The sequence below is a fragment of the Marmota flaviventris genome, chromosome 16 (genome assembly GCF_047511675.1).
Source record: "Marmota flaviventris isolate mMarFla1 chromosome 16, mMarFla1.hap1, whole genome shotgun sequence".
In the NCBI taxonomy this organism is placed as follows: domain Eukaryota; kingdom Metazoa; phylum Chordata; class Mammalia; order Rodentia; family Sciuridae; genus Marmota; species Marmota flaviventris.
In genome coordinates, this window is record NC_092513.1 from 74,781,980 (window position 1) to 74,794,528 (window position 12,549).

Genomic DNA, 12,549 nt, shown 5'->3' on the forward strand with positions numbered 1-12,549 from the left:
GCCTATGGAGAAAGACTGTGGGTATCTGGAAGGACACTGTGCATGCCTGAGTTCACCTTTTTAGTTCAAATAGGATCCCTTCCCCATCTCCTGATGCAGACAGTCCCTCTACCACTTCCCCTTCTGCCACAGCATGAGTCCTAATGAAGTCTCTTAGGGATGGGTAGAGTTGATGTTCATGACTCTCATCTCAACTGGAGCAGGTCAAGTTGGTTGCACTGAAAACTGGCAAACTGGGCAGGTCAACCTGAGGGTGGTGAGCACAGAGAGTGACCCAGAGCAGTGGAGAGCTACAGGAGCTGCTAGGTCTGGCCGTCAGATGATCTCCAGGGAAGTGTTGGAAGTGGCTGGCTACTGCTCCCAGGAAAGCAACAGGAGAGCCGCTACCACTAGAAGCTGAGGGTCACTGACGTTCAACTTCAGGGCTATTAACACTAAGATCTGAGAGCCACCAATCTGTCCTCAGACCTCAGAGCTGCCAACACCAAGGGAGATGCGCTTTGGCTCTTCGTGATTCCTCTTCATGCCTGGCCCTCAGATGATTGGTAAGAGAGACATTTAAGGGACACAGATCATGAAGGGATGCACAGAGACAAGATCCCCTAAACCAAGTGACCCCTTTTCAGTGGGATGATGAGTGGGGTTCTGGGAGCTTGTTGGCTCTTTTCTCCCAGGACCAGTGGAAGGACCAGCCTCAATCCAGAGGCAAGACCCAGTGGACAGACACTTGTGCGCCCTGGTGCCTGGCATCTCCAGTTACCTCCTCCTCTCAGTTCTCACTGCATGGTGCTACACAGACTCTATGGCAGAAGCAGCAGCCTGAGAAGATTTTTCTTACAAATCTGCCTTTATTCCCAGTGACACAAGGCCAACAAGGTCCAACCTCCCTCCAGGCTTGAACATCCCGCCCCCTCCCTCTCAGTAGCCTCCCTCTGCCCTCCCCCTTCCCAATCCCCTTCCCTTCCCTGTCCGAGGACTGGAAGGAACCATCCTGAGTGAGGAGGAACTCTTGGTGTGCAGAATGAAGCAAGGGTGAGACCTCGCCTGAGGGGCAGCCACCCCAGAGGCCACCCACCAGCCCTACTGTCCATAGAGCCTCCTTTTCTTCTTCGAGTTGCCTGGTGCCTTGCACTTCCTCTTCTGAGGCTGTGAGGTTCGAACCTGCTTCAGATGCAGGTCTTTCCCTCCAGTGACCTCCAGGGGAGGCCTGGGGTGAGGCATCTTTTCCACGTTGCGGGAGCGTCCAGTGAGAGCGCTCTTCTTGGACATGGCAGCTGGAGGAGGATGGGGGAGGAGGCTGCCTGTCTGGGCAGGTGGGGCCTGGGGTGCTTGGTCTCCTGAGCAGAGGGGTTCCTTGCGAGGGCCCTGGCTCTGGCACAGAGCCCAGGGCAGCAGACGGTGCTGGGAGACTAGGAGGAAGTCCAGGCATTGGAGGCCATCATCTACACTGAAGCCATTGACTGGTCCATGTGGCCCTCCAGAAGAAGTAGCTCCTCTGTGACCACCAGCACCTTTCCCCCTCAGGTTTGGGGAGGAGGATCTGCGGTCCTGGGGTGGATGGTTGGACCGGATGGCCCCCAGTGAGGGAGACACTTGACAGCTCGGGAGGATAGCAGTGTCCTTTGGACCCAGCAGTTCTGGCTCTGTGGCCCTGCGCCTCTTCACGTCCTGGGAAGCCACCTCCGGGGGCCAGTTCTGCGTGCAGACCCCGTGGTCAGTGCAGTGTCTACGTCTCTCTGCTCCTTGGCTGGCAGCTGCCTCAGAAGCTCTTGAGTCCTGTTGGGACATAACATGACCTTGGGGCACCTGCAGAGGTGCCTCTCTACCATCTACAGGAGATGGGCACTGGCTAAGTCTTCTTTATGCATGATGAGGGCCAGAGGGACCAGGGACCATCATATTTCCATGGGAGGTGAGAAGTGGAGCTGACACCCGTCTTGGTCTCAGAGAGACAAACTGAGCCTCTACTGGCCACCCTGCTGGGCTTCCTTTCAGCTTGATACCCTGAGCCTGTCATGACTCTCCTGACTCCTTCCTTTCCCCCCCCACCTAAGTCCTCTGTCCTGGAGCATTCACACTGAAGGAGCCATGTGTCACAGGCAGGATAAGGATAGATATCTGCCATATCCACTTGGTGTCCTTCTTCAAGTCCCGGTAAACCTAGTGTCTCTACCTCCATAGTTCTACGTGGCGCCCCTTTCTGCTGCCCTGCCTTTTGTTTCTTCCCAATCCCTGGTGCTCCTGGTGTCCCTGCACCTGTTCATCAGGTGCCCCTGCCTCTCTTGGATAACTGGTGTACCTCCTGCCTCTGGTCTGCTGGGCGACCCCACTTGCCCCCCTCTACCTGGTCAGGGGTGAGTCCTGCCTCTTGCTCCAGCTCTTGTGTTAGGCCCAAAATATTTATATACGGCTCAGAGCAAAGTAATTCTTCCAGGAACTGGGGGTGAATCATGGTCTCCACCTGGGAAGAGAAGGAAGACATTGTGAGTGACCCTGGTAGGAAATGGCCCCAAGTCAGGAAGGCTTCTTGGAGAACAGGAAGCAATGATGATCCCATCCTGTTCCCCACCACGGGGTTGTTAAATCCCAACCACCAGCTACACACATGTACAGAAGCACACACACACACACATACACAACGTTGGGAATCTAAGCTCCATTCTATGGGTCCTGAAACCTTGTGGACACCAAGATTGTATCCCAGCCCACCTGGTTAACAAAGTCCTCATCAATGTAGCTCAGGAGACTTGGATCTGGGTATAAATCGTCGTCCGTTGGCTGTTGCTCCAGTCCTTCCTCTCCCAGATTTGCAGCAAGGTCTCCTGTGGACAAGTAGAAGGGCTCCCACATGGCAAAGTTGGTAGGCCCGAACAGCTCATCCATGATGTCCGTGAGCTCTTGGATGGCTTCAGGTGGGATCTCCTCGGGCGCCTTGGTCTCGCATGCCTTAGTCTCTGGTGCCTTGCATTTGGCTGCCAATGAGCAGGCAGGCTGTGCTTTAGGGGTGGTCTTTCTGGAGGCGCACCCTAGGACAGGGAGGACCGGGACGGTGCATGGCTGGGGGATCCAATGTCTCCCAAACACTTGGTAGTAGGCAGGGTTCAGGGGACCTAACCTGGGACATGCACTGGGACAACCATACGAGGACCCAAGGAAGGTACCAGTGCACCAGTTGCAACATCTAGGAGAGCCACGTGGGAGGAAATTCTGAGCCACTGATATTCCACACACTCTGCCTAGCCAGACCCAAGCCCCCAGCAGATGGTGTGTTGGTTCTTTAGACAGTCAGGGGAGGAGAGGAGCTACGTACTTGGCCCAGTCAATATGCAGTTCAACAAAATGGGTGGCAGGGACCTCAGGTGATAAGGGGGCTGTTCTGCTTGCAAGACCAAATCCCCCATACTGAAGGAAATGTTCTTATTTGGGACAACAGCCTCCTCTGGCCCTTGGCACCCTTTGGACACTATCATGGGTTCTTGTGGGAAAGTGGGGACCCTACCTGGCTGTTGCACATTCTTAGGGGCTGGGGGCCTTGGTAGATCCCCCCTTGGAGGTACAGGAGGAGGTCGGCACTGGAAGACCCCTGACAACTGCATGCTTGGATCCTCCATCTCCTCTGCGGCCTCAAACTCCACGTACCTAGGTGGGGTTTGGGTAAGGGAGGCACAGGCTGAGCTGAGAATCAGGTGAGACATACCAGGCAGGTGCAAGCCCCATACCAGGCAGGAGCTGGTGGCAGAGATGTGGAGCTGTGTCCTGCCTACAGTGTGCCGGCCAGTCCCAGGAGGGAGGTGCTACTAAGGAAGAACCACAGTTCTGCGGAAACACTACATCAGTCAGAACCTGAAGGGAATCAGATCTGAGGGACCCAGGTAGGGTCCCTAGGTGACCCTTGTTCTGGCTCTCTCCTGATTCTGCCAGGAACCACACAGACCAGGTAAGTGCCAGAAGCTGGTAGGGATGCGATTTATGTCAGGGAACACCGGGGATCCTTATCCAATTCAGGCATACTGACGCTGGGACCATGGGCCCTGGAAGGATCACCTGGGAGACCAAAGGACAGGAGAGGTCATGTGAAAATGGAAGCTGAACTGAGAACATTGGTTGCTTCCAATGAGGGCTGGTTCATTTCCTTCTCTTCCCTTGTTAGAATGGCAAGGATTATATAGAGAAAGGGCAGTAAAGTTCAGGGATATGTCCTCAGGGCATCTGATCACCATGCGATCCCCACTGCCACCCTCTTCTGGAACATCAGGTTGAAGTAGAGGCCACTTTCATGAGTTATAATCGATCCCACTGTGTAAAGAGGTGCCAGTTCCCAGGCAGTGGCCGGTGTGAGCCTAGTGCAACTTTTCACCTCTGCAGAGCCAACAAAGCACAAGGAGACCCTCTGGCTGAGCTGGTTACTCCTCCCCATCCTGACCCTGCACCTCAAGGCAGGGTTGGGATCAGGAGTATGGAGGCTGCAGTTTCTGGGATTGTTGCAGAGGGAGTGTCCAGGCCTCCAGCTAGAGGAGCCGCTATCTGGAGAGCCAGATGCCTCCGAACCAACACATAGGTAGGTGACAGGCCCTACCAGACCCAGCTGTGCAAACCATATCCTCCAGCACTCAGGTCCGGGCCCTGAAACCTGACTCACTTTTCTGCAGTCTCATGGAAGGCCATCCGGTCAAAGTCGCTTGTGCGTTGCCATTCCTGCACACCCTTCCACAGGGTCTCCTCCATGCTTATGGTGGGCTCCAGTTCAGAGAGAGTCCGAAGCACTGGGCTGGAATTCATTGGGATCAGTCAGGGTCCACAAGGTCACCCTCCGTTCTCATCTTCCCAACGTTCCCTCCTACCTGTGTTACATCTGCCCCATCATGTTCATCTCAAAGCATTAGCATTTAGACTCCAGGACACTGTTCCTTATGTCAAACATTAACACCAAGGTCTGCATTGGCCTTGGGATTTTACTTGGGTTCTTCAGTGGTGTGGTGTACTAGGTGCTGAATGTCTTTTTATCCTCCAAATCCACCTGTTCAAGTCCTAACCCCCAAAGTGGTGGTATCTGGAGATTGTCTTTGGTGTTTAGGAGGGTTTGATGAGGTCCAGAGAGTGGGGCTTCATGAGGGCACTAGTGGTCTTCCTGGAGAAGGCAGAGACACTGAAGTGATGTCAGTCATGTGAGGACGCAGGTGAGCCAGCCATCTTCTCTAGCAAGGAGAAGAGAGTGCTCTCATGGGACTCTGGGTCAGACACCCTTCCTGTGGGACTCCAGACTCCATAACTGTGGGAAATGAACGTGTGGGGTTTCATCTACCCAGCCTATGGCGTTCAGTATGGCAGCCCAAGCTCACCAAGACCATGCAAAGAGTGGCCTGGGAGCAGGGTTACAAACTGGGGCAAAGATGAACATCCGCATCCAGAATCCAAAGGGAAGCTTCCCCATGAGTGCCACATCACCGCAGGATCCTGATCGGGGTTTCAGGACAATGTGTGTGGGTGTGTGCAGTGTTCAGCCTTGGGTGAACAGTACCCCTAAACCCACTTCTCCGTGTGATGTCCTTTGTGCCAGGAACAATCAGGTCCATGGTGGAAGGTGAAATTGCTAGGGGAGGGACCATCTTATGGAGTGAGACGGGCAACTCCAAATCCTGGCTCACGTTAGCTCCGGGACCTCCTCTGACCTTGAGTCTCCGTGTGATGGAGAAGATCATTGGAAACAAAGATTGCTGCACTCACAGGGCTCTGATGGGCACCTGGGAGGAGGCACATTTCATCTACTGGTGCAAGATCAATGTTCCTGGGAATGTTGGTCTCTCAGCTCGTCCCCCACCCTCAGGACCTCCCTTCCAGTTTTCTAACATCCCAGCCTCCTTTGTCCATCCCATGCTTTTCCCTCTGTCAGAGCTCCAGGAGGAGTTCTGGGTCCCTGGGAAGAACACTCACACAAGGAAGCAAGAAAGTGCTTCCACATCTGGAGTCTGAGGAAGGTGCCTGTGGACCAGGGTCTTGAAATGCTGCCAGCACCTGAAATCTTCATAGTTGCTCTGAGGTCCACTGGAGTCATCTGCTGGCACCACAGACTGGAAGGTGGGCAGTGCGCCCTCCCCATACACTCCATCTGGTGATTGTTGGGCATTCACTGGGAAGACGATGGGGGCCAGGGGGGCAAATGGTGGTGGTGCTGGAGGGTGAAGGCCCAGGTGCCAGTGGATCCCATAGTTCTGGATCCCCCCACTGGCTGAGGCAGGCACAGTGGTCCTCAGGGCAGAAGGTGCCACGAGGAATGGAGCAGGATGCTCCACACCCCCACAGAAGGCCCCTGGGGCCCTCCAGTTGAGGGGTGCCTGAGTGTGGGCAATGTTCTGAATATGAGGAGGCCCTGCTGGCCTCAGTTGTGGCCCATGTTGTCCAAAGGTGGACAGCCCAGGCACATATGGTTGTCCAGGGTAAGCGGACAGCACCAGAGGGTTACCCTGGGAGATGGGTGCAGTCACCCGTGGTGCCAGGGGCAGCTCCCAGAACAGCTGGTGTGTTGGCACAGGGGCAGCTGGAAGAAAGGGCAGGCCCCGGAACGCAGACATGTGGACACCAGGATTGAAGTTCATGCCTGGTCTCTGGGATGCAGATGCTGTGGAGGCAAAGCAAAGGGAAGAATGGAGGAGGGGAAATGGCAGCAGGATTCAGCCCAAGTGGTTTTTCTTTAGGTGAAGCAACTTAAGTACTCAGTGTCATTTATTTTGAATGGTGAGCTGAAGCATATAAGGTTCAGAAACTACCTGAGATGTTATAAGAAGCAAGTAGTGGCAGAGTAATGTAAGCCCAATACCACTTTGAAAGAGTTTGAAGGCCTTTTTCCCCCTCTCCCATAGGCTGCCCTAACCCAGCCTCAGTCACGCAGGAGAGACTTTTTATGACCCGTCCCAAATGTGAGCTCCAGATACTGCCTTCAAGAGAGGGAGTGACTGGGTGGGCCTGGAGCAGGCTTTCAAGCAGCCCTATTGGGAGAGCATTATCAGGAGGAAGGACTTGAAATTCTTTGATCAGGGCCTCCCTACCCTCACAGGTGGTGCAAGGACACAGGCTACTGCTCATTGGAAGACCAACTGTAGAAGAGCTGTGGAGGGCAAGAAGTGAGCCAAGGTCAGTTGGAGATGCTGCTTCAGCCTGGAACAGAAGGAGCTTGGAAGTCCTCACTCCCACTCTCAAAACAGGAAGGCTGGACAAACGGAACATCCACAGCTCTTCTTAGATCCCTCGGAGAACTGAGGTCCCCAGGCAAACTGTGACCCTCACATTTGCAGAGACATTCTTATCTGGAGACTCAACGTTTACCTGAAGGGAAGCCGGGGCGTACACGCCAGGCACCGGCACCAGTGCTGGGTGAGCAAACCTAAACTGCAGTGGAGCAGTTGCTGGAGACTTGAGAGTTGAACTCCAGAGAGGCCGTGGGAGCACTGGGACCCCTCACTCCCTTGAGTGCTAGCTCCAGGAGCCTTGTCAGGTTCTCAGGCTTTAGACCAGAGAATCAAACACTACCCCTGTTTGTGGCAATGGCATGGGGAAAATAACCATTTTGGACTATTACCAGAGCATTAGTTCTACTCTACAAAAGCTGCTACAAGAGAGAGTGTCATGCCAGAGCTGATCTTTATGATTTTATCTGCATCTAACTGACTTGGAGTGGCAAACATCAACCTCCTGCTCCCTCTTTCATTCCTGCCCTGTCATGGTTGGGAGTGCATGAAGGTTTTAGCCAAAGGACACAGGCTCCCTGTGAGACTGTGAGGTCTAATTCTAAGACTAGGGAATTCTTCCTATCCCACATGCTCACCTCAGCACCACCTCAGTAGGGATTCTGTATAATGAGAGAGGAAGGAACCGTCTCAGTCCATAATCAGTAAGGATCCACTGGGAAACTAACAGGCAAGAGGGGAGACAAAAATAAAGACACCAGAGGAAATACAGTCTGTCACACCCATGGCAATGTCAAACAGCAAACACAGCCTAACTCCTCACCAGATAAACACTAAACATCACACTGCACATTTGTGAACCTTTCACCCAGCACATCATATCTGACTTTGTACAGAAAATTTCAAGGTATACATGAAGAAGAAAAAAGAAGAGGATGAGGAAGGAGAAGGAGAAGAAGAAACAGAATCAGACAACATTTCTTCAAGGAAAAGCAAACATCAAAACCAGGCTTAGATTTAGTGGGCATTTTGAAAAATTCAGATCAAGAATCTGAAATAATTATGAATACATTCTGGGCGATGTCAACAGGCAGATGGACACTCCAAGAAAGAGTCAAAAGGAAATTCTAGAAATCAAAAGATATTGTAACATAAATAATACCTTTAAATATTTAATCAATAAACTGGTGCAATGGTTAATTTTAAGTATCCCCTTATTAGAGTAAGAGATGCTTAAGATTAAGAGGCTTCTGGGTTTGACAATGAGAATGTATCTAAGTACAATTAATATACACTAATAAGTATAATAATATACAAACTGGATGAGCTTTCAATTAATTTTTTTATATTTGGAAAAATAAAAGATTTGTGAATGGTAATGAAGCACATGAAAATATGTTCCACATCATCAGGCATTAGGGAAATGCAAATTAAAACTAAAATGGGAGACCACTTAATTTGAGTTGAATGGCTGATAAAAGAGATAATATCAAAACTTGGCAAGGATGTAGAAAAAGTGAAACCCATTCACATTTCAGCAGGAATGTAAAATTAGAGACCTTTTAGAAATCAGTTTGGAAATTTATAAAATATTCAACAAAAACTTACCACATGACCCGGCAGTTTCAATTCTCAGAATCTACCCAAGAAAAACAAAACTGCATGTCCGAAAAGAAAGTAAACTAAAGAATTAAAATAAAATAGTTAAATCAAAACACACGTGTCTCCACAAATACTTTCACAGGAATATTCATAGCAACATTGTATATAATATCTCCAAACTGCAAACAACCAAATGCTTGTCAACTGGTAAACAAATATCAGAGTGATACAACCATGCGGTGGAATAAAAAGAAACAAAATACAGGCACCTGCCTAGAACTTCAAATAGGTTATGTTGAGTGAAGGAAGCTGGATGCAGAAGACAACAAATTCTGTGGTTTTATTTATCTGGAATGCCTAGGAAATGCTCATAGGAAAAAAACTTAAAAATTATTGGCAGTTTTCTAGGAGTGGAGGCAAGAGTGAAGATAGCAAGTTAGGTGATTATTTCACAAATCCATGAATTTACCAAAAATCATTGAATTGTCTACTTGTAGTGAGTGAGATTTATAGTATATAAATTATATTTCAATAACACTGTGTCGAGGGAAAAAATAAAAATGGTATGATAATGGTGAAGGCACTTAATGTGGAGTTGGGTTGCCAGTGCAAATCACCTTGGAGACCTGACAACACCCACAACTTGGGCACTGCCCAAGTGCATGCTGGCTGCATGGAGAGCCTTAACAGCAAGGGCTTTGGGGATGACAACACTGAGTTAGGAATTAAGACTGCTGTGCTGGAAAAATTAAGCCATTTTGTAGGAAGGGGCGTGAGTACAATTTAAGTCTCTATATAGTTTGGTGGAAGGAGTGGTTTGTAGAGAAGATCAAGAATTTAACATTGTTTCAGGAACAGGTAGTTTGTCCCACTTGGGTCAGCATGGTGGGGTGGGGTGAAGCCCAGATAAGGTTGAGCTGTGGTTCCCAGTGATATCTGATTAACAATTGCTTCCTGCTCCATTTCAAGTGCCCAGAACCAATTCTGCTCCATTTGATATTTTTTCCTGACAGTGGCAAATAAAATAAGTTTCCTATAGTCTGAAGTTTATGGTCAGACATGAAGAAAAAGCATAAGAAATAAATGCAAAATGACACCTTCCTTGAAAACTCTGCTCACTGGCTGCAGGCCTTCCTGCACCTGGGTATTCCCATTGGTCCCTCACAGAATGTGTGAAGGTTTGGGGGTGTGGGGATAGAAACTTCAGGGTTCAGGGGCGACAGAAGTAGCAGCAGCAGCCAGAGGCAGGGTCTGGCTCAGCTCAGGTCCCCACAGCCCCCGACCATCCAGAGTGCAGAGTGGAGCGTGTGACCTGTCCCTGACCTGGGCCTGACCCAACTACAGACGGTCCCTAATATAACCCAAGTCACACCCCTTCTGTCCCCTCTAAGCCCTGATGGGTGCATTCACTGGAGACCAAACAGCCTGGAGGTTCTAACTCCATCCCAAGACAGACCCCCCACTGACACAGTGTGTGACACAACCCTGACCTCAGCCTGACCTATATTGAGCATGGCTGGCACAAATCCAATCAAGTTCTCCTGCAAATCAATGAGGAAAAAAATTTGAAAAGGAAGCTACGCACCACATGGCATGCCAATCATTGCAATGGGGAGGTTTGCAAAGAACAATGATTTTATCACAAGGTGGCTGAGGTTTAGTGCTATTTATGGGACAAAGAACTGGGGAGAGTTCAGGCACACACGAAAGTGACTGGAGGTGAAATAGGTCATATCTGTCATTAGTAATCAAACTTCATTGTTCTTCAGAGGACATGGGTTCCAAAAGTGGTGGCATTGGGGTGATCCAGTTGTGGGGTTGTCAGCCCCAAGACATCAAAAGGTCACCCATCAGACACCAGTATAGGCCCGAGGGAAGTCAGTGGTTTCAACAGAAGCAGGTGTGAAAGCCCTAAAAATTAACCTAGGAAAACATGATCATCCTAAACCCCCACTTCAGAGGTGTTATCTCCACTAACGGGAAATGACAGAAACTGTAAGTATCAGAGCCTAATGGAAAGAAGTTAGGTCATGAGGGTGGGGTGCTCTTGATGTGCAGAGGACCATGTCCTCCAATTTGTTTCCTTGTAGCCACGAGGTGAAGAGGAATTCTCACTACGGCTCCTGCCATAGTGTAGTGCTCTCCCACTGGACTGAAGCAATGTGTCCAAATTACCATGTAACAAAGATACAAACCGTGAAACCATGACCCAAAGTTAAATTTCCTCTTTTCAACTTGATTTTCTCAGGTATTTTGTCACAGTGACCAAAAGCTAACTCATCTATCAATTGTCTCTTCCAATGTCTCCTTCTCACCCATCCCCAGGCCTAAACCACCCTACTACTGCCCACTCCCTAAGGGTTTCTATTCCACTTGGTGGTAAGTGCTCACAATGAATTTCTTTTTAAAAAATATTTTTATTTTTAGTTATAGTTGGACACAATACCTTTATTTTACTTATTTATTTTTATGTGGTGCTGAGGATGGAACCCAGGGCCTTGCACCTGCTAGGCGAGCACTCTACTGCTCAGCCCCAGCCCCAGCCCACAATGAATTTCTCATGCAAAAATATTGTAGCTTTCTTTTGCTCTGAAGAGAATTGAGAGACTTTATGGCTTTGTTCACACAGCTCTCTAACCAGGAGGGCTCCTACCCACTCCACAGACCTAATTCCTCTTGGATAGCAGTCCCTACAGCCCCTCATAACTGCCCCCTATATTAGAGCATCTCTCTAGACCCCTTCCCTCAGTTCAGCCCTCTTTGCCTATGTTTATGAATTTATTGCTGATATGGAGGCAAAGTCTACGAAAGCCTACTGAAAACCTTAGAATTCTAATATTTGATGAGTGATGTGTGTCATGAGAAGGTCTTCCTAAAGTTTTTTTATAATGAGCTAAAACAAAATTTTAAGATGTTAGCAGACCACGGCTCAGCTGTTGACTAGCATGGCACAGGCTGCCCAAGGTCCCGGGAAACAGGAGACTCTGACCAACCCTACCCAGTGCAGAGAGACCAGGAGGAGCTTCTTCAACTGAGTTTCAATGAAGGTGCAGCTAACAAAGGGCATCCATCCACAAGGGGCCAGTCCCTGTGGTCACCGTCAGAAAGCACAGCACATCAGTAATTGAGGGAGGGGTTCTTGCTGGTGGTGTCAGTTGACGTTTCCCTAGGGCGCTGTGACTTCTTCCCCTAGAAGCCAGGCCTTGTCCTCTCATCAGGCCACCTACTCAGGAAGACCATGGCCATGCTGGGGATCAGTCCAAACTCACTGTCCATCATCGTTCATGGGAGGAGAAAGAAGCTGTCTAAAAAATAACACTATTTCCAGGCTTACTTCTAGAAATCTGATTAAAGGCACAAGAGACTTGAGGCTTAAAAGCATCCCTCCATCCAAATGATTGCCCAAAATTCTCAAGAACTATATTAAAAAATTGTGCTTCTGTCTGTGATGCTCATGGCTGCCACAAACACCTCACAGGACTTGGAGACTTTTGCTTCCATAGCAGGTTCTTCCCAGATGACTCCACACTGCAGTGGCTCAACATGACTCCACCCCTCTGGGGACCTTCAGTGGTCCCAGTCTGGTGTGTGAGGAGCCCCTCCCCTGCACATGCCTAAGCAGAAATACTGTGGGTAAAAAATTGTGGCCCTGCCTGTGATGGCCATGGCTGCCACAAATGCCTCACAGTTATTTGGAGTCTTCTGTTTCCATAACAACTCCTCCCCAGATGACTCCACCCTGCAGTGGGGTGGCTCTGGATGACTC

The 12,549-nt window shown here is 49.8% G+C and overlaps 1 protein-coding gene across 1 annotated transcript; it reads right to left on the reverse strand.

Annotated features, from left to right (window-relative positions):
• Nucleotides 1–1,080: 1,080 nt before the first annotated feature.
• Nucleotides 1,081–12,062, reverse strand: LOC139702176 (NUT family member 2G-like). The gene is made up of 6 exons (XM_071602618.1): nt 12,011–12,062; nt 6,013–6,616; nt 4,640–4,768; nt 3,500–3,639; nt 2,710–2,972; nt 1,081–1,776 (listed from the first exon to the last, which is right to left on the reverse strand). Exons 1-6 carry the CDS (start codon nt 12,060–12,062, stop codon nt 1,081–1,083), a joined length of 1,884 nt encoding a protein of 627 aa, XP_071458719.1.
• Nucleotides 12,063–12,549: the final 487 nt, after the last annotated feature.